The 19596-nt window shown below is 41.3% G+C and overlaps 1 protein-coding gene across 5 annotated transcripts in view; it reads right to left on the reverse strand.

Annotated features, from left to right (window-relative positions):
- The window catches only part of COL14A1 (collagen type XIV alpha 1 chain), a 188165-nt gene that overhangs the window by 4653 nt on the left and 163916 nt on the right, over positions 1–19596 (reverse strand). For all 5 annotated transcript variants that reach the window (XM_039854043.1, XM_039854044.1, XM_039854041.1 and 2 more), the window contains 3 exons: positions 19036–19071; positions 17892–17958; positions 14812–15000 (listed from right to left, as the gene is read on the reverse strand). In XM_039854043.1, coding sequence (XP_039709977.1) covers positions 14812–15000; positions 17892–17958; positions 19036–19071 — 292 coding nt within the window. The remainder of the gene's footprint in view (positions 1–14811; positions 15001–17891; positions 17959–19035; positions 19072–19596) is intronic.

Below are 19596 nucleotides of genomic sequence, written 5' to 3' on the forward strand. Positions count from 1 at the left end.
GCAGAGCCACAGATAGAGGGCTGGTTCTGTATCTGAGCATGTCATCTGTATTTGCAATACTGCAAGGTTATCATCTTCCCTTCTACTGCAGTGGTTCAGCCTGCCAGGAGCTGGCCTCTGTCTCTGCACGCACCAGGCCATCCAACGTATGCAGTTGGCAATTTACAAGTAACACAATAGAAGTCACAAGTGAATATGTCTAACATTTTCCTTTTGGTCCACCCTGTAAATGTATCTGCAAAAGGCATGAATTATAATTAGGCAGCAAAGTTCTGAAGAGCGTGAGTTTCCATTAAAAACTTGGAAGCTTTAAAAAAAGCCTGTGTTTGATTTGGCTGATTCAGCCCCATAAAAATCTAAACCTATTCATGTGTCTTTCCACTGAACAGACTTCTGATTCCAAATAATTTACAGTGCTATTAACAAGCTATACATTTTCGCAGGCAGAAAATAAAAAAACAAAGAAACATATCCTCGGACACCTCATCGTCCGAGCAGATTCTATCACGAGCTTGCTGGACAGGTGAGAGAACGCGGTACTGAGGCCCAACCAGGCCGAGGGAGAGCTGCATCAGCCTGGGGTCTGAGTTACTTTGACATCACAGAAGATCTCTAATGTCTGTTTTTTATGCGCGACAATGCTTTGAAATGGCAGAACGTGGAATTGCATCTCTATGTAATTATAGTTAACAGAGAAATTATGTGTGAATTGGCAAAGCCTAGAAGGGAACACAACTAAATGAAAATAACCAGTTTGATAGGTGGCAGGCATGCAAGTAATTTAAAATGTTTTAAAATGTTTGACATTACCAATAACTTTATTTTTCCCTCTAAGTACAATACGTATTCACTGTAGACAAATTAGAAGACTTAACTCCAGCCCTTGAAAATCGTCCCTTTTAACTTTCAGTTTATAACTTTCAGAAAGAAAAGTGTTTATGTAGTATTTGCTCTGGAAATAGTTGGCAAAAAAAGACCGATGAGCAACTGACAGCTTTTTCTTACACAGCAAGTGTCATTGTAATCACCGCATTTGATTGTCCCTTGATTTGAAACTTTGGTGTCCACTGTTGTTCCTTATGGCCACCTCTTGGGGTCAGGGTACACCTGGCATCTTTTAAAAAAGCCTTTCCTCCTTAGGGGCCCTCAGAGGCTATCACATGTGGTCTTGCTGGTGTTTTCTGGGCCCCAAAAAGGCCAGCACGAAATAAATGAACAAACAAAACAGAAACAAACTCATAGATACAGAGAACATTTTGGTGGTTGCCAAATGGGAGGGGGATTGGGAGGAGAGGTGAAATGGGGAAGGGATTAAGAAGTACAAATTGGCAGTTACACAATAGTCACGAGGACGTAAAGGACAGCATGGGGAATATAGTCAATAACAGTGTAATAACTATGTATGGTGTCAGATGAATCCTAGATTTATTGGGGTGATCACTTTATAAGTTATATAAATGTCTAATCACTATGTTGTACAACTGAAACTAATATAATATTGAATGTCAACTGTAATTGAAAAATAAAAAATTATTTAAAAAAAAAAAGACCAGCACCACAGGGAGAGGGCAGGGCAAGAGCCTATGACCTCCTGTCTCTGGCCTGATTCTTCTCTTAGGAACTGAGAAGGAAGAAAGTGATTTTTCAAAAGAAAATACCATCATGTTGAGTTTTAAAATGCACACATACGTGGACCAGTCAATATTTGATGTTCGATTGCTAACCAAGTCATTCAGACTGAAAAACAGCCTGAGTACAACTACTGGGTGTGACTCAGTTAGCTACTAGTCTAGCTAATTGGGTAATAACCGGAGTGAGTACGTTTTAGCTGGCAGGTGCTCCCTCACTTGAGGACGATTGTGCCCTAACGTGCATCTGGGAATTTAGCAGAAACTGTCTCTTCTTTTAGAATAGGAATCACATTCCCCATAGGGAACCACTAATTTTTAAAGAATTAGAACACAATAAAATACAGCAATGACTAATTCCAGTCTGCTCGTGATTAACTGTGTGGTGACTCAGTGGCCTCCCATGACCTTACGGCTCTTAAGGATCAAAGTTAGCAATATGGCTTCTCAGTGATTCTCAAGAAGACGTGAGAGAATAGGGTGAATAGGACATCCAGAAAAGTATTCTCGGGAATAATCCCCCGATTGTGATTCTTGACTTATCCTTTGCTCATTCATTAAAAAAAAAAAAAAAGTGGGGAAGATTGGAAAGTAGAAAGTCTAGTGGTTTTAATTTTCTATTCATATAGAGAAAAACAAGTAGAATTTGATATTATCTGTAATATGAGTCAAAGTAAGAGCCTCATGAAAATATTCTAGCTCCTCAGCATACCTTTTAAAAAGGAAAATTCTAGGGATACAATTATTTATTAACAGAGAGTTTTAAAATTTTATAATCCTTGAATTATGATCTAACTATATGTAGGCTAATATATAAATACGTACCCATGTGTTCACTTTTGGTTCTTTGACTGAAGGAATATTCACATCCATAACAACTGAGCTTGGTTGTAAATTTTTTTGAATGAAAAAAACATGTTAAGATCAATAATTAGATACCTAAGATGAGGATTGAAATTAAAGACTAGCTTAGAGACTATAGATCTCTAAAAACAGGATATATTTTAATAAGCCTTGTAGGCCTTGACTGAAAGGAAAGAAATCAAATATCTTAAAATGTCAGGCTATGACTGTCCATGAGATGACAGAGGGCAGTGGAATCCGAGCATAGTCATTCTTCACAGGCAAAATGTAGTCATTGTCCATCATAAGGGCTTCCCTCACAAATCTCTTTGTGAAGACCCAAGATGGGGCCACTTGGTGCTGAGATGGAGTCACCGGAGCTAAGTAACAGCATCCTTCCCACAAGGCCTTGGGATTCCCAGGTGCACAGGATATTCCTTCTGACACAGCTCTCTCACGTTGGCAGTATCCATAAATACTCCTCATTTTTCAAGACCCAGCTCAATGCTTCTCTATAGTCACATCAGGCAGAAGCACGAGGGATTGAGGAGGGCAAGGATTACCTATCTCCTCACGGCTACATCCCCAATATTTCTATGGGGCCTTCCACAGAGTACATAACTAACAAATATATATTGAATGAACAAACGAATGAATGACTGAGTTCTTTGCTCCCATTATTACCAGTACCTCCTTTGCAATCCCATTGCATTGCTTGTTCTTGTGTTCATCTAGTCTGGAACTATGAGCCTGCTGACTGCCGGGAGGGACCACCCCCTATTTATTGCTCTTATGTCAGATCCAAGTAGAGTCTCACACATAGATGCCCAGTAAACACCGGAAGACTGACTGAACAACTGTTTATACCAACCTGCAGCTGACCGTTAAAGCAGGCATGATCAATAAACAAAATTCCTTAGGCTGGAGCTTTGCTTTTACTCTCACATGCTTGGCTTTTGCGAACACTGCTTTTCTACCAAGTTCTTTGTGTGGCAACATCAACTACCGGTGCCTCTTAGAGATGAGCGTCATTGACTCCAATTAAGTGTCACTTTCTGCTATTTTTTAAAAAATGAGCATAGATAATATAAGTGATATAAATCTAATTTACCAAAACGTGATTTAGCTAAGATTAAAATACACTTAGTCTTCTGTGGAGTTACCAAAAACATTTAGGATAATCAGAGAAAAGGCTTTTCTATTATTCATCCATTCTTTCTTTTTTTTCTTTTTTTGTCTTTTTTAATGAGAACTTTTAGATTTTGCTCTCTTATTAAGATCTTAATAAGATCTTACTCTCATTCCTTTTCAAAAAACTTGTAAAACAGACTTTACTTTTTTTTAGAGCTGTTTTAGGATCACAGCACTGTTGAACAGAAAGTATAGAGAGTTCTCACATGACCCCTGGCCTTACACTTGCAAAGGCACCAGAGTGGTGCCTTTGACACATTCATTCTTTCTTAGGAATCTTATTAGAAACCATTTCAGGACTACCTGCTTCTCCCTTACCGCTAACCTAACACCGACCCGCCAGTATTTTCTCTTCTGATCTACTAAGACAGAGACCTGTTTGTTTTAGTTCTTCATTGTGTTCTCAGTGCCAGGTACATGTAATTACTCAAGAAATACCTGTCAAACAAATGGATGGAGGATTAATATACAAATTCCAGTTGCAGACTGTGACAAAATAAAAATGTGGCTAGCTGGTGTACCAGCCATGCCTATAAATGACCTCACTAGGTTTTGAATGATAGATGTTTTACATGTGTAACCTCATTTAGTCTTAGCAAGAACAGAGAGGGCACGCACTACTATTAACCTTAAAAGAGGGGTGTAATACAGAGAGGTTAAGTCACTTGTTCTTTGCTAGTAAGTAATAGAGCCAAGATTTCAACATACGCAAGTTGACGCCAACGCCTATACATTTAACCACTGCACATCCAGCCCCTCCACCCCAAGCTGGTCCTCTTAGCCGTGTTTCTCATCTTGTTTGCTGTAGTCATGGCTTCCTGAACTTCCTGCTGAATCAGTCGGCACATTTTCTCTGACCTGACACTCAGAAATCAGCCCTGTGGTTATCACATTTCCTCAGCTTATTTCCCTGGGTTTACGCCCTTGACCTTTGCTTTGAGCAAGACTTAGGGGCAATTTTCAGAGGATTTATCCTGCTCACACTGACTACATGCCCAAGATCTGGCCCTTGGTTATTGCTTTCCTATTTTCTTTGGCCTGTTGGCCTCTGAGAAGGGAAGACTTTACTCATTTCTGTGCCCCGGACTGAACCAGGCACACGAGGCTGGAGTCTCGTGCTATTCCATGGAGCACGGTCTGGATCCCAGACCCTGTGAGCAATAACCAGGACTTATGCTCAGGCAGATACGCAAGGCCTGGTTAATGCTTTCATTGTAATTCTACCAAAAAGTCACAGCTTTGTTATTATATTGTCTGTTGCCTGGGAAATGCTGGCAATGAATTGCAAGTAGAGTCTGTTTTTCATCCGGCGTATGTTTGAAAGCCTACTAGGTGCAAGGTACTGGACCAGGTACCCAGCTACAAGATGGCAGATTAATCGGACTCAATGCTACAAGTATGTTTTGCATTCTCCTGGTCTCTGCTATTTCTACAAAATCGACTAGGATTAGTGCCAGCATGTGCAACTCCACGTTTTGGGTGAAGGTCACCAAAACTGGAAAATACACGGTCACTTTAAATGTAAACAAACTTTGCAAAATATTGCTACAGGTTCCTCTCCCTATTGCCTTTTTCATAAAACAATGGGCCAACTAGTATGCCTCTATGATTTGGGGCTCAGCCAGGGAAAGAAACCATTCTAGATCTTTCAGGCAGATGGAATTTAATACAGAGACTTGGTTACATGGGTAATAAAAGGACCAAGAAGCCAAATAAAGATAATGAGCAACCCATAAACCAGCAAGAGCAGGAAGCCACTGTCACTTGATCCTGGGGGCACAGGGATGATGGGAAGAAATGCAGTGGCTGGAGCCCAGCATCTAGGGCCTTCTGACACGATCGAGAAGGAGGGTGAGGAATTGTCCAGTGGAAGTGGGAGCTACACAGGGTTGTAGCCACAGCTGGAGCCACACAGGGTTGTAGCCACAGCTGGAGCCACAGAGGAGGCAGGGGGAGGGGGAGGGGAGAAACGTCTTGATTTTTCCCTTCTTCAGACCCTCGAAGCTTCTTGCTGCTTGAATCTGCCCAGGAGCACAGGGCAAGGGAGTCTGAAAACATAGCGAGCACAGGTAAAGGATAGAGAAGGGCAAACTGAAAGCAAACTGCCCAGCGCAGTCCCAGTAACAGGCACAGAGAATTCATAGGCAAAAGTGCCCTTCCTGCCTATGGCAAGCCGCCACGTAGTAGTAGGGAAAACGGACAAATAAATGAGTAGCTATAATGCAGCGTGAGAATAGCTACAACAAAATAATGGAGCACAAAACTGAGGTATCTGTGGGGAATCGCAGAAGGCTTTCCAATACAGCTAACGCCTGGAGTCTTGAAGAGCAGGCATTGGCCCCGTAAAGAAAGAAGAGATGGAAGTAAGTGCATGCACAGAAGCCTGCAGGTGAGCAAGAACAGGGCATGCCCGGGGAATGCGAAGCGGCTGGGTATGGCCTTGGCAGCTGCGTTGGGGAGTGGCCGAACAAGAGGCCAGTCTAGGGCAGGTCATGACGAGCTTTGTGTGTCAGACTCAGGAGCCTGGATATGGCCCCTGACAAGCATGCGACCCCTTCAATAACTATCTAGTTTTTTGTTTGTAACTTCATACTCTTTAACTCCAAACTGTTTAAGCGTCAGGCCCCACAAAACCTAGATCTACCCCTGCCGGTGCAACTAAGCAATACAATTAGTTAAGGTGGGCTGGAATCCTGTGAAGCTTAATGCCACTGATAAACACAGTGCTGGTCCCACGGAAAAGCCAGAGGAAAATGTGTTGAATCACATTTCTACCCGGTGGTCTTCCCAGTAGTCAAAGGAACACACTGATCACATGACAATCAAGACAATGAAATATTTTACACTTTAGGTTTTTGTAATTTTATCATATAAACGAGTACATGTTACCTTGCCAATTCACTTGCTTACGTTCAAGGTCAGAAACTTAGAAAATGGCAAAGTACATTTCTACATTTAAAAATAGGAAGTTTCTTTCTCTCCCCCCTTCCCTCCCTCACACACAGAGGCAATACAGGAGGAGGTCCTTTGATCTCTGGCCACAAACATCTAAATTAGACCCACATTTGGGCATTGAAATGTCCAATGCATCTGCTATGTTATACGCATTTCCTACCCAGTGTTACCAAAACTCCTATTTAAAAATCTCACCCTGCTTTTCTGGCTAAATTTATACAATGATGACTTGAAGAAAATGCTGACATTGTCAAGTTGGCAGTACTTGGCTATTAACAGGATGTCTTAGGATTGACGTACTATAATCACATGAACTTCTGCTTATGTCGTGGCTCTAGGGTGAATGAGAGATGGCAGCCAAAAAGCTGGCGGTGATCAACAGCATAAATCATTTATGACTCATGAAATAACTATCGTATTTCAGGTATTATGAGGAATAAAAGGAAAAGAGACATTAAATATGGTCTTTGGCGTGCTGGTAAGATAGGATGAGCAGAAATGAAATCACTAAAGGAGAATTCAAGAGAATATGTTCTACCTGAGCGCTAAATGTATGTTTCCCACAGTAATGAGGTGGAGGTCAGCCATCTATTCATTTATCAAATATTTGCTGAGGCTCCTCAGGCGCGATGTAGAGATGAAAGGCATAGCTCCATCCGAGGAACTCACAGTCCAGGGGGAAGACAAGTACATCGATAATTACAAGATAATGGGAAACTGCTGTGACTGGACGCAGGCACCTGGAGACAGAGGCGCACGAATGGGGGAGTTCTTACTTGGTCTAGTCCAGTTGGAATAACGCAGCGTAGCAACAACAAACCCACGGGCCAAATAACCATGGTGAAGAAGGAGTGGTCTGGCAGAGGTGACTCTGGAAATGAGTTTCTGAAGTCTGAAAATGAATGAGCCAGAGGAAGGAAGAGGGTTCTGGGGAGTGGGAAGAGCATGTGAAAATCCCCTCCCACCCCAAAAAGTATAAGAACAGAACACAACAGGGATCAGCACTGAGTGCGGAAGGAAAGGAAAAGGCATGTATGAAGAACGTGGTACACTGAATTAGCGGTCTAAATTCTTTACCACTTTACAATAGAATTATACGTCCATTCTCACGCTATGAGCTCATGTGTCTCCCTACCCGTTGGACTTGGGCTTGGCCATGAGACTCGCTTTGACTAATGGGATATTAGTGGCAATGACATGAACAGAGGCTTGAAATATGATTGGGGGGTTGGGCGACCCTATTTTGTTTTTGTCATTGCCACAAGGAGAATGTACCCTAAGGAGCTATTCCCCGTCCAGCCAGGACCCCAGCAGAGCAGAGCGGCCCCTGTCCTTCCACAGACATGTGGTGAGAAATCATATTTATTGTTGATGCTACCAAGATTTTTGTGGTTTGTTATGCATCGAAAGTTGACTAATACCGAGAACACTGAGCAGTTCGGTTTGGCTGGAGGAAAGGATATATGCTTGAAATGAAGCCGATTGAAAAATATGAACCAGGACCACACAAGGGTATCCTACTGAGATGGTATCAACCTTGAGCAGTATTTCTAGCACAATACCCATCACCCCAAACAGCACCTGAAATCCAGCAAAAAGAATCTGCTACGACCTACTACGCAGACCTCCAATTAAAGATTTCAAAACATTTTAAGCTACAGAAACAATTATGTTAGCTTTCATGGAAAAAGGGGACAAAATACGTTACAGCTTTTGTTATTATAAATAGTCATAGACCACTAAGTACAAAGGGTAGGGACACAATATGATGATAATTTTAGTTTGTCAATTGCTTTTTAAAAAAATCATTCTTTGTGTTTATTTGGAAAGTGATTTTATCCTGACTGTAATTAATTCCAGAAACAGGAACACACCAAAAAGACTTGATCTACAAAAACATTTTTCCAGTAGGTGCTACTCTTTCAAGGTGCTTAAATCTATATCTTATATTTCCCTCTAAAAAAGCTACATCTGGCATTTGAATAATTTAAAGGCGGGGGGAGAGGAAAATACCCATTTAAATAGTGAAAACAGGCAGATGGGAGTGAGCCAAGCTTTCACCAGTGTCCTAGAAGTTGGATTGCTTGGAAATACCATTCTTAGGGATGAACGCATCACCCTGTTTACACTGCAAGGCCAGAGGCCTTGACTTAATTTAGAGGACTGTAATTAAACACATATTCACAAATTCTGTGATGCTCTTCTCTTCAAAATGTATAGCCTAATTCCCCTCTGCTTGAGGGTAGGCTGAGCTTAGTGACTCCCTTCTAAAAGAATATGCTAAAAGTCAAAGCTTGTGATATCTGGGACCAGGCAAAAAAGGCAGTGTGAATTCCACCCTCCTGTGTCTCTTGGCCCCTGGTCTCAGGAAGGCAGCCACTACGCTCCAAGAACATTCAAGCACCCTATGGAGAAACACTCTCTTCTCAGGCTAAATGTGAGCAGAGCAGTCAGGGAGGGCCTGAGACCCCTGCCAGCAGCACAGTGAGTGTGCCACCTTGGAAGCAGATCTGCCAGCTCCAGTCAAGCCTTCAGATGACTATCCCTGCCTGACATCTTGACTGCAAGACCCTGAGCCAGAACCACCCAGCTAAACCACTCCAAGTCCCTGGCCCATAAAAACCATGGTCACATGTGTCTCGTTGTTTCAAAGTACTAAGTTTTAGGATAATTTGCTACACAGTACTAGATCCCTAACACGTAGAGCTTCTCTGTGCAGTCAGGAGTGTAAAGAGTCACTTTGCAATGGAAAAAAAAATCCCTGTGGAATACAAGAGGCTACAAAGAGAAAAAGAGAAAGAGCTTCGTTGCCAAGGCCTTAAGGTTAACATACATTAGCAAAACTCAATCTATCCATCAAACCTTCAGGGAAAGGTCTTGTTCATTCCAAAGGACATTCAGATTGGACTTTACCGAATAATTATTGGGTGAGAAAAGAGAAAACTCTATCTCTATTTCTCTGGAGTTCACCTGTCAGGAGATGAGAGACAGAAGATGAGGAAGCAGAAGAGGAAGAAGGCAAACAAGTATTTCAGCAGATTTTCATCAGCAGTGAAGAGACTATGTCTCATGGAACTGAATATCAGTTATAATACTACATCACAGGGAAGACTTGTAAACATTTAAGCATCAATTAGCAAATTCTTATGGGAGCTCTTCCAGCCTTCTATCTTTAATCAAGTTGATCTGACCCATAAAGATAATTTTTCCAGGAATAAACCAGGATACAAGAGTCATTAAGAAGTTTCACAGACACTTACCATCGAGGCATTCCTGGCTCACAGCCGCTATGCTTTAATTCTGAATTTGTGACCAGTTTTCTCCCAAATGTATCTTCAGTGCCAACGGCTTTTTCAACCACAGAAATATTGAACATTAGAAACCTACTTCTCTCTCAAATGACTCTGGACCCAGCTTTCTCTCTAGACTTCTCAGCCTTGTTGATTCAAAGTGAAACCATAGCATGAGCAATAAGGACTCAGATTCAGCTTTAGTGTGTGCGTAGCATTTCTCTGTCCCATCTGCCATTTCTACGTCTCTGAAAGGGACTGTCGCTGACTTACGGCAGCCAGAGTATGGCTGATTATTTCTCTACCTGTGTTGCTTGGGGAAGGTCAGTTATGATTCATCTTCTCATCTTTCTCATTTTCTACAACAAACTCCATCTTTTTTAAGTAAACCACCGAACCTTACGATTGGTATAAATTAATCCTTAAATCTTGTCTTTCTTTACTCAATTGTTAGAAATCTGGTCATCTGTGGCAGGAAAAGCTCGAGGATAATAATTTCCCAGCCTCAAAAGTCCCTCGGGACTTCATCTTCAAAGAACAACAAAAAATTAATCTGAGTAACAAACAAAATGTGAAATTTTCTCTCAATTGCAGATGACATTCCAACACGATTATTATTTCTACCCTCAATAAAATATTGGCGTGACTAGAGCTCCTGGCACCCAAAATATTTGATTCCACAGAGTAAATGTAAAGTGCTAAGGACATTTATAGGGATCAATTAGTCCCAATGGAGAAAGATTTTTGAATGACACCTCCCAGCCATTTCCACTCTACTTTTCCCAGGCACTGGCATGGGGAAAGACACTGTGACTGTGAATTCATGGTAGGGGATAGTCAGTATTGGAAGGCTCCTCTGGAGAAGGCTTTCGTAGGAAAAAGAAATATAATGGAAAACCAAGAGATCTGTTAAGCTAGGAACATGTGCCTTAAAAAGGAGGAGAAGGTAATGTACATTTATTTGCATAATGCCAATGATGTATTTGCTATCTGAGTTGATCTTCACCGTGAACACAATAGAGACAAATGCAGAAAGATTAAGTAATTGATAAAGCTCAACCATATCAGCCTGAATTTGTAGCTGTTGCATTCTCAGTAATTATTAAATATAAGTAGAGTCCGACTTCTTCATTATGCTTCCAATACAGTCATGCTGAGAATTTACATATTGGCATAAATTGAGTATAAATTACTTCCCGTTTTCTGTATTATATTACACTAGAGGGCACTCTAGTTTTTTAAAATTGTGTGTAAAGATAGGTTATATCTATTATCTACGAACTTTGTTTTAGAACAGTAAAAGATGTTGCAAATTATTTGTCACAAAAGGATACAATATGTTTGCTAGGGTTGAGAAGCTTTAAAGGTTTTAGCCCTTCCCCACCTCAGGACCCCTGCACATGCTATGCCATCTCTGTCTAGAGTGCTCTCCTCTGACTCTTTTACTATTATGCCGAACTCCTAAGCTTTTAGGTCTCAGCTGAAACATCACTAACTTGACAGAGTAAGTCAGAGTCTACTCTGCCATGCTTGTAGAGCATCCTGAATTTTTTCACAGCATTTATAACAACTGAAATTAAACTACTCATGCATCTTTTGTTCAATATCCGTCTCCATGCTAGGCACATGAAAGAATGGAAATGTATGCTCTGTTTAGCACTATGTCCTTAACGCCTAGCACCATGCCCAACAGGTAGTAGATGCTCAGCAAATGCTTGTTAGATGAATGAATGAAGACCCAGGAAGATTAAGTTGTAAGATCAAGCAGCCAAAATTATATAGCAGGTATGTGGCTAAGCTAGGATCTTAACCCTTGTATGATGGATGTCCCAAACCCCATTCTTTCCATCCTGTCGTGCTGTTTCCAGTTAAAGCAGCATCACAACTAGTAAAGTGAAAACGGTTTCTCTTTTAAGATAGCAGAAGTAAAACAAGATTGAATTGCCTTGTTCCAGGTTTCTCCCCAACTTGCCCCCAGAGCGAGATACTATAATAGAAGTATAACTTCTACAGGTGTACTCTCGAATTGCTGGATTCATGACCAGTTTCCCTATAGGTAATTTCCATACTTGGACTCTTATATAGCCTGGGCACATGCTTGAATCTTAGAAGAATCATCAAGTGCCAAAATGTGAAACCATGAGAAATGTTTTTATCACATTTATATTTACCCAACTGATCACCTGGCTTCATCTCCAAGCTGGTCCTTTGCCAGGTCGTGGATGTCCCACAACTATCCAAACACAGCAGAACAGAGTGCGCAAGGGGCTTGCAAGCCGTACAACCACAGCCCGCTCAGACATTCTGATCAGTCCAGCAGTTCCCATGTTTGGAAGTGTGGTTATTTGGAGCCATCACGAAACAAGGTTTGCCAGACCTTGTGCAGTTCTGGCCTCTCCTCTGTGAAGCCCCCTCTAAGCAATGAATTCGTGGCAGAGTGGAGCAAGCACAGGTATTCTGGGATCATACACATCTGGATTTGAATTCTGCTCCCTTATTGTTCCACCGAGCGACCCTGGACAATTGACAATCTAGCTGAGCCTCAGTCCCCTCACCTAAAAATAAGGCTAATACTGATCCATAAGGTTTTTATGAGCATTAATAATTTGCTAAGCAACTGACAGTTTATCAAATAGTTGCTTAATAAATGCTAGTGCCCTTTTTTATCAAAGGCCACAGTGATGTCTTCTTCTAAGTTTTGATAACGTTTACTTCCTATATAACTCCCTTAGCATGTACCATCTCCCAGCCTGAACATTCAGTAATGCTTCATATTCCTTGTCCAAACCACACCTCTTATTTTATCCAAATGAGAACATGTGTATATTGGACTGAGCACAATATTGGCAGATACATTTGGTTCCTAAAACCGAAAGTCATAATAATAACATTCTCTTACACGCTGCCAAGCCAAAAGCCTTACATAAGTCCTGCATTCAATAAATATTTGCTGATTTACTGTACAAAATAAACCAGATATAAATTCCAGCCATTATGGATATGCCATTTAAACATGAAAATCGTTAGCTGTATGGTTCCTCTGATCTAAAATTTTTGGGATGTGGGCCTTAACCACACCCCTCAACTGGCGATCAAATAAAATCACCTTCCCTCAGGCTCAAAGAGCAGCTCACTTTTTGTCATCCTCCATGTATTTGTGAAATTCAGGATTTTGCTTGTCTACTATATTCTTTAGGAATATCTACACGTGTGTGTGTGTGTGTGTGTGTGTGTAAGAAAATTGTATCATGGAAATTCTTATTTCAAAGATTCTCTGGGCCACTGTTTGAGAACTCCTAGGTGATCTTCTGGTCTAAGCATTCAAGTGTTCTTGCAGAACAAGAAAGACTCAGCCTGGCGAGAACAAGGAAGACTTACAAAAAGAACAAAGACAACTTGTGACTTGCTGTAAGTGACTCAAGTGCTAGCTCCATGCTCCCGGAGTCACAGCTGATCCATCACCAACACCATTAGAGGTGCCCTGCTGACAGAAGTGGCCACCTCCTGGCTGCCAGATCTTTGGTGTCCTGCAAGGAAATTATGCCTTTCTCTACATCTGCTGATTTAGTAGTGCCCTGGTAAAGGAAAACCTTCAGAAAAGAAAATCAGAGCTGGGTCATAGTCAAAGCAATAATTACCTAGTGAGTACCTATTATGTGCAAAGCAATGCAGACCTGATTCCTGCTCCCAGCAAACTAGCTGTTCACTAACACCTGCTGGGTGCTAAAATGGGTAGAACAGACAGTCAGGGATTCAGGGGGTGGAGACATTTGTGGTCTGAAGCGATCAACAAAAATTTCATGCATGAGACAGGGGTTAAGCTGAGCCTTGAACTAAGAGTAAGATGCACGTAAGATGAGAAGGGAAAGGACGTCTCCAAAGGAAGAACAATAGGCACAAAAACGATGAGGCAGAAATGCACTCGGCCCGTTGGTGTGGATCGAGACAGAACGTAAAATACGATCTATGTAATCTGCTTTTTACATCCAGATTTTAAAAGGAATATATCCTACCCATCTCACAAAAGCCACACGACTCACAGAGCAGACAGGTAATCATATGCTCTTCCTCAGATCTACATTCTGTAAATTCTTAAAAAATAGTTTTATTAGTTGTCTCTTTTCCCATCATTTTCTTTGTGGTTAACACTCAGCCCCAGTTTCTCACATTTCTTTGATCTACTTCTGCAGTGAGAGATCTTGCTCAGTTACAGAACTCGGTGAAATTCTATCAAAGTGTCTTATTATCGTATTCTACAATACTTCTAAGACCTATAAAGGGTAGAAGAAAAGACTAAGTAGGATCTCTGTTTCAAAGGAACTTTAGCAGGAAATATAAAACATCGGCCCTTTTAAATTATTAAATAAAATGCTGCCTCATATTATAGGAAGATGAGCCACAAACAGAATTTAATTTGAAGTTTAGAGCTGGCATGTTCCACACAGGCATATGTGAATCATATGTCAATATAGCTCATGACTCACTTCAGAGCTGCCTCTGACTGTTGCCCAGTATGGGCACTGCACAAAAAAAGCACCAGACCTAAGAAGTGAGCTCTCTGATTGCCATGCCATATGTGTGATGCCACATATGTCCAGAGGAGGCATCATTTTCCGATTCTTCCACCGGGAAGGGACGTTTTTCTTAATTCCTCCATTTAGAGGAGACATGTTTCTCTCATTAGTTCGAAAGCCTTTTATGAGGTGAGTTGAGGGTTCTGATCCTCCTTTTTCATACAAGCAAATGTGGCCCTTGATAAATGCTTTGTAGATTACTCAGTTTTCTCAGCCTTGGGGATAAATAAGCTGAAGAATAGATGGCGCAGAATTAATTCGGGTCTATCATTTTGGACTTTATCATTGTATAAGCACCACCGTTACGCTCTGCTTCATCGCCCCACTTACCTCGTTCTCCCGGGGTTCCTGGCACGCCTGCATTTCCTGGGAAGCCTGGGGTACCTGGGGGTCCTTGTTCACCAGGGGTTCCAGGTGAGCCTGGTCTCCCAGGCTCCCCAGGAGGCCCTTGGATGGTTCGGACTGACGAGGAATGGCTGGGAATCTGGTTGAGAATGGCTGTGTACCTGGACATGTGACCTGAGACGCAAAACACAAAGGCAGCATTCAATCGTCACGCAAAGGAAGGACGAGCTAGTATGTGTCAAGGCTCCGAACAGTTCTGTTAGACACCCCATCAAAGGGGAAAGCACACCCCTCCGAGATATGTTGATTTCCAACTTGAAAGTTTTTACATTTTGCATTGGCTGATATACACAGCTGGATTATATTCAAGTTGCATCTCATGTGTTTGGAATTCCACAGCTCATGTCAGAATCTCAGTAAACATCACTGCACAGAAGTCATAAATTTTATCTTCACCCCCCCAGAATTTACCTGACCCCTAGACCCTCACCCAGCTGCCCCTCTTCTCTAGCAACTCCTCCCTCCCCAAATTGTCTTTTTTCCAACCCGCAAAGTCTTCTCCACCCTGTTGCTCACAAATCACCAGACAAGTGCTCTGTTTCAACGTATCGTTTTGTTGCCAAGCCTTTTTGCAGAAATCTTTACTTGGGTCCCGGCTGTAGAAACTCCCACTAGCTTTATTTTTAAAAAAATTCTGGCTCTCTCTTCCATCGTCACTTAACTCAGTTATGCCTGGAAGAATGTATTTTAATACTTAGAAGTACAAAGTACTCGATACCATAGTGCCTCATTTTTACCCTAGCATCATCAGGAGGCAAGGTTTTCCCATGTAAGTGAATTTTCTTAATAATTGTTACTTACCCCTTCTCAAACATTCAAACTTAAATAGAGATGAGTAATCATTTTTAGAGGGATTCTTTCTAAAATATATTGAAACATTCTTAAGCGTAAGCCCATGACTGTAACTAGAATTGGCTTCCGGGTGACTTGGGCCCATCGGTAGACATGTCCATCAATGTTGGGTAGGGCCAGAATTTCTACAGCTACTTTTTCAGCTTCCTCTTTTGACCAGAGGGATGTCCTTTATCCCTCCTTTGACTGTCATCACTTTAACCTCACAGTTTCCTATGTAACTTTTCTTAGCATGATTCTTCTGATCAGCTCTGGACTAAATACCAGAGAACTGAGTTTGTGAGGAATTATATGCTAACTGATAAATCCAGTTCTGAAAAGGAACGTGAAGAATGAAGGAAGAAGCCCAGAGAAATCTGAAGTAGAGAGTGGGAGGGTGGCTGAGGTGCCAAAAACACAGCCTCTGGGTAGGTTGGTTCATAAAGTAGCACATAATCTCTTCTACGACTTTCTCTCACACCTGCACAGACAGGAGGGGCCTCCCGATTTCACAGACCCATTTCAACTTTTTTGGATAACCTCTCGCTGGCTTCCATTTCCTAGAAGTCATCCACAAGAATCCAAGAATTCCTGAGGGAAAAAACTCTGTTTTGAACTCTCACCTTTTGGGGGCACATTTTAAATAATCATACATTTATATGAGATTTTCACTCCATAGCAGAATAAGACAGCAACTATTGTGAAATCTTCCACATACCATGGTCAGTGAGTCATGTTAGGCTTTAACCATTAGGTTTCCTTAAACTAATTATCTGCTCATTTACATTGAATACTTTAAGTGAGAAACCTACAAAATAATCCAAGATACAGGCTAGCTTTTGACATATTCTACTTAATGTTCGATTTCCCTTTTACAATTTATTGTGTTTTTAAGAATCTTATTTTGTCATTGAACTCAAACAGTTTCATTTAGTGGGTAAATTCTCTCTTCCACTCACATTTAGTTTGGGCAAAATATAACAGAAAACGAAATAAAGTGGAAATACAGGGAGCATTACTACTGTGTCTGAAGATGGCAGCTTTGCAGTCATTTGCCCCGAGATTTTTTGTCTTAATGAAAACTCTCTCAAGCTCATGCTGACCTTTATTCCATGCTTTCCCCAGGGGTGGGTTCTGGGTTTATCTCCCACAGATGGACTTTTGAACCCAGTCCATAGGGCCTCCTGGGACACTTACAGGACTCCCAAACTTTCCTGGGTTAGATCAAAAGCTGTTAAGGCAGCCACTCAGGTAATGTCACCCCTGGAGGCAGAGGACACAATGGTGTGGAGTGGAGGGTAGAGTTAGGCCAGAGCTGGCGGGCTTCGAGAGGAATATTTCATCTCTACTTGGCCTCAGACCTTCCTGAGACTGAACAAATTACTGGCAAAGAGAATGGCCTATGTTAATAACTCTGGTTAGATTATCGAGACAAAATATATAGGTAGTGGCCAGGAGGGAAATGTACAAAATAGATGGGTGATAAATGAACGAGCAGGAATCTGTAATTGAAATACTGGACTCTGGAAAAGTTCAAGTTTAAAATGAAAAGAAAAAAATGTGATAGGTGTCATATCAAGTGTGTTCTGATGTGATTTTTAGCAAGAAGCACACGTATCATATCAAATATCTCATGAAGACTCTGTATGTGTGTGTGTGTGGTGTGTGTATATGTATACTTTGGCATAAATCTTAAAGAATAAAGGAAGGGACCTTGGGCTAACCAAAAGAAATGGATAAGAAGGAGATATTGATTTAAATCTAGTGAGTTAATAGAAATTCAACACTGCGAATCACCTTTTCAAAGGTAGTTTCTGATGCCTTAGTCTGGCATTTTTCAACCGCTGAGTATTTAAGAAAAAAAAAAAATCTATTAATTTGGCGAGATGAGGAAAGAGTAAGATTTGATCTGGGAAGCCAAATTAAATCTATCTGGATAACAGAGAGCTCTTGGACTGATGACACGGAGGAATTTGACATCTGCACCATCGATGTAGAAATAAATCTAATCTGTAACTTCTCTTAGATGGCTTAGCGATGGCCATCTGTGAAGCTTATGTGTCTACAACAAGAAAGAGCTTTAGAGGTATTCTCCTTAGTCATTACACTCATGGAAAAGGCAAAATTCCATCTGGACAAGTAACAGAAAACGTCTCTAACTATAATGCGCTTACTCTGGATGAGCTGTTCGCACACCTGGCGTGCCACCGCTCTCACCATGGCTTGAGACTGCAGGTCACCCTGGATGAGAAAAAAAAGCAAACTGACTCAGCCACAAGCCCAGACACGCGGCAGGACTTCCAAGATGGAGATCTAATGGGACTCACTGCTCTCACCTGGGCTCCTGCTTCTGGCAACAGGTAGGATTGCCCGCCATGGTGCACGCAGAGAAGAAGTAAGCAATTTAGCACTCATGGTGCAAGGTTCTTGAGAGACTTTATTAACTTAAAAAGCTCAGGAAAGCATTTTCTGTCCCAGAGTTTAAAAAATTTAATAGTTTTGAAATAAACCCATGTGTGTGTGTGTGTGTGTGTATATATATGTAGAAATAAATCTCTCTCTCTCTCTACACACACACACACACACACACACACACACATTTAATGCCTCATTTATAGCTCTTTAGAGCTTATAAAATGCAGCGCTTTCTCAAGCAGTGGCTTACTTAATACGAATGACAACTCAGAAGAAAGGTGTTAAACCCATTTTATAGACAGAGTTAAACACATTGCCTGAGTTTCCACAGAGGTAATTGGATGAGCCCAAGGTCACTGCTGTTTCTACTATAGCCAACAGCACAATTATTTTAGCAGCTGTAGAATTTCTCAAAGGAGAGATAAGGTCCCCCAAATAAGCTGATTTGAGTTTCGTAGCCAGCTCCTCGATTCTATGCCTGCTATTGTCTTTCTGGGTGCCAATATTGGAAAAACATGAGTCCCACCCTACTCCTTGGCATTTGTATAGAGCTTTTACTCATCTGAAGCCTTTTCACATCCATTCTATAATTTCTTCATCAAATTCACTTTGTGAGTTAGATGAGTTTGATTCTCTCCATTTCTCCTTAAAGAAACAGACCTAAGGTCACCTAGCTGGATGGTAAGCAGATCTGCAACTAGGAATCAGCTCTCCTGACTTCCAACTCACAGGGTGTTTTCCATTTGAAAATGGGCTCAAGGTCCAATGAGTTGAAGAGGGAGTGGAGAGAGAAGGAACGTTTTAAGAGCACTGAATAATCATGACAGGACATGGTCATCATCAGGCTTATGCAACGAACTGTGTACAACTAGCTGGCTAGCAGGAGCCAGGCAGGATACTTACTCGTTCTCCTCGTTCTCCTTTTGCCCCTGGGACACCCTGTAAAATTTTAAATTGTCAAGTTACTTGTAACACTGCACTCAGCCAAGCATAGGGATAGTGCGTCTCATTACAACATTTTTCTTAGCTCTAGTAATTCTGCAGTAAACACACACGCAACAGATATAAACAGGGACTGGTAACCCCACCAAACTGAAACAGTTTTTTTAAATACAGGACTCCTCCAGCCTTTTAATGCATAGACAGTATGTTTTAATATGAAATTGGGATCATGCAGCAACACTGCTTTGTAAGATACAGTTTCACTGAATAGGTTGTTCACACCTTTCCTCACTAAACACCACTCTCTGAATTGTACTCTACTGAATCTTCATTATGTGTTTCATTAATCTCTGCTGAAAAGCTAACCTGTTTCAATTTTTTGAATAATAGTTCTCAAAGATCTATTTGGAAAAGATCTTCCAACCTAAAAATTCAAGTAAGAGATGAGGTCTGTGAACTCCTACATCCTTACTATGCTTCTCATCCAGACTAAGAGCACATGATTCTCTCTTTAATCATGGG

This window comes from Pteropus medius, unplaced genomic scaffold (assembly GCF_902729225.1).
Source record: "Pteropus medius unplaced genomic scaffold, Ma_sr-lr_union100, whole genome shotgun sequence".
Lineage (NCBI taxonomy): Eukaryota > Metazoa > Chordata > Mammalia > Chiroptera > Pteropodidae > Pteropus > Pteropus medius.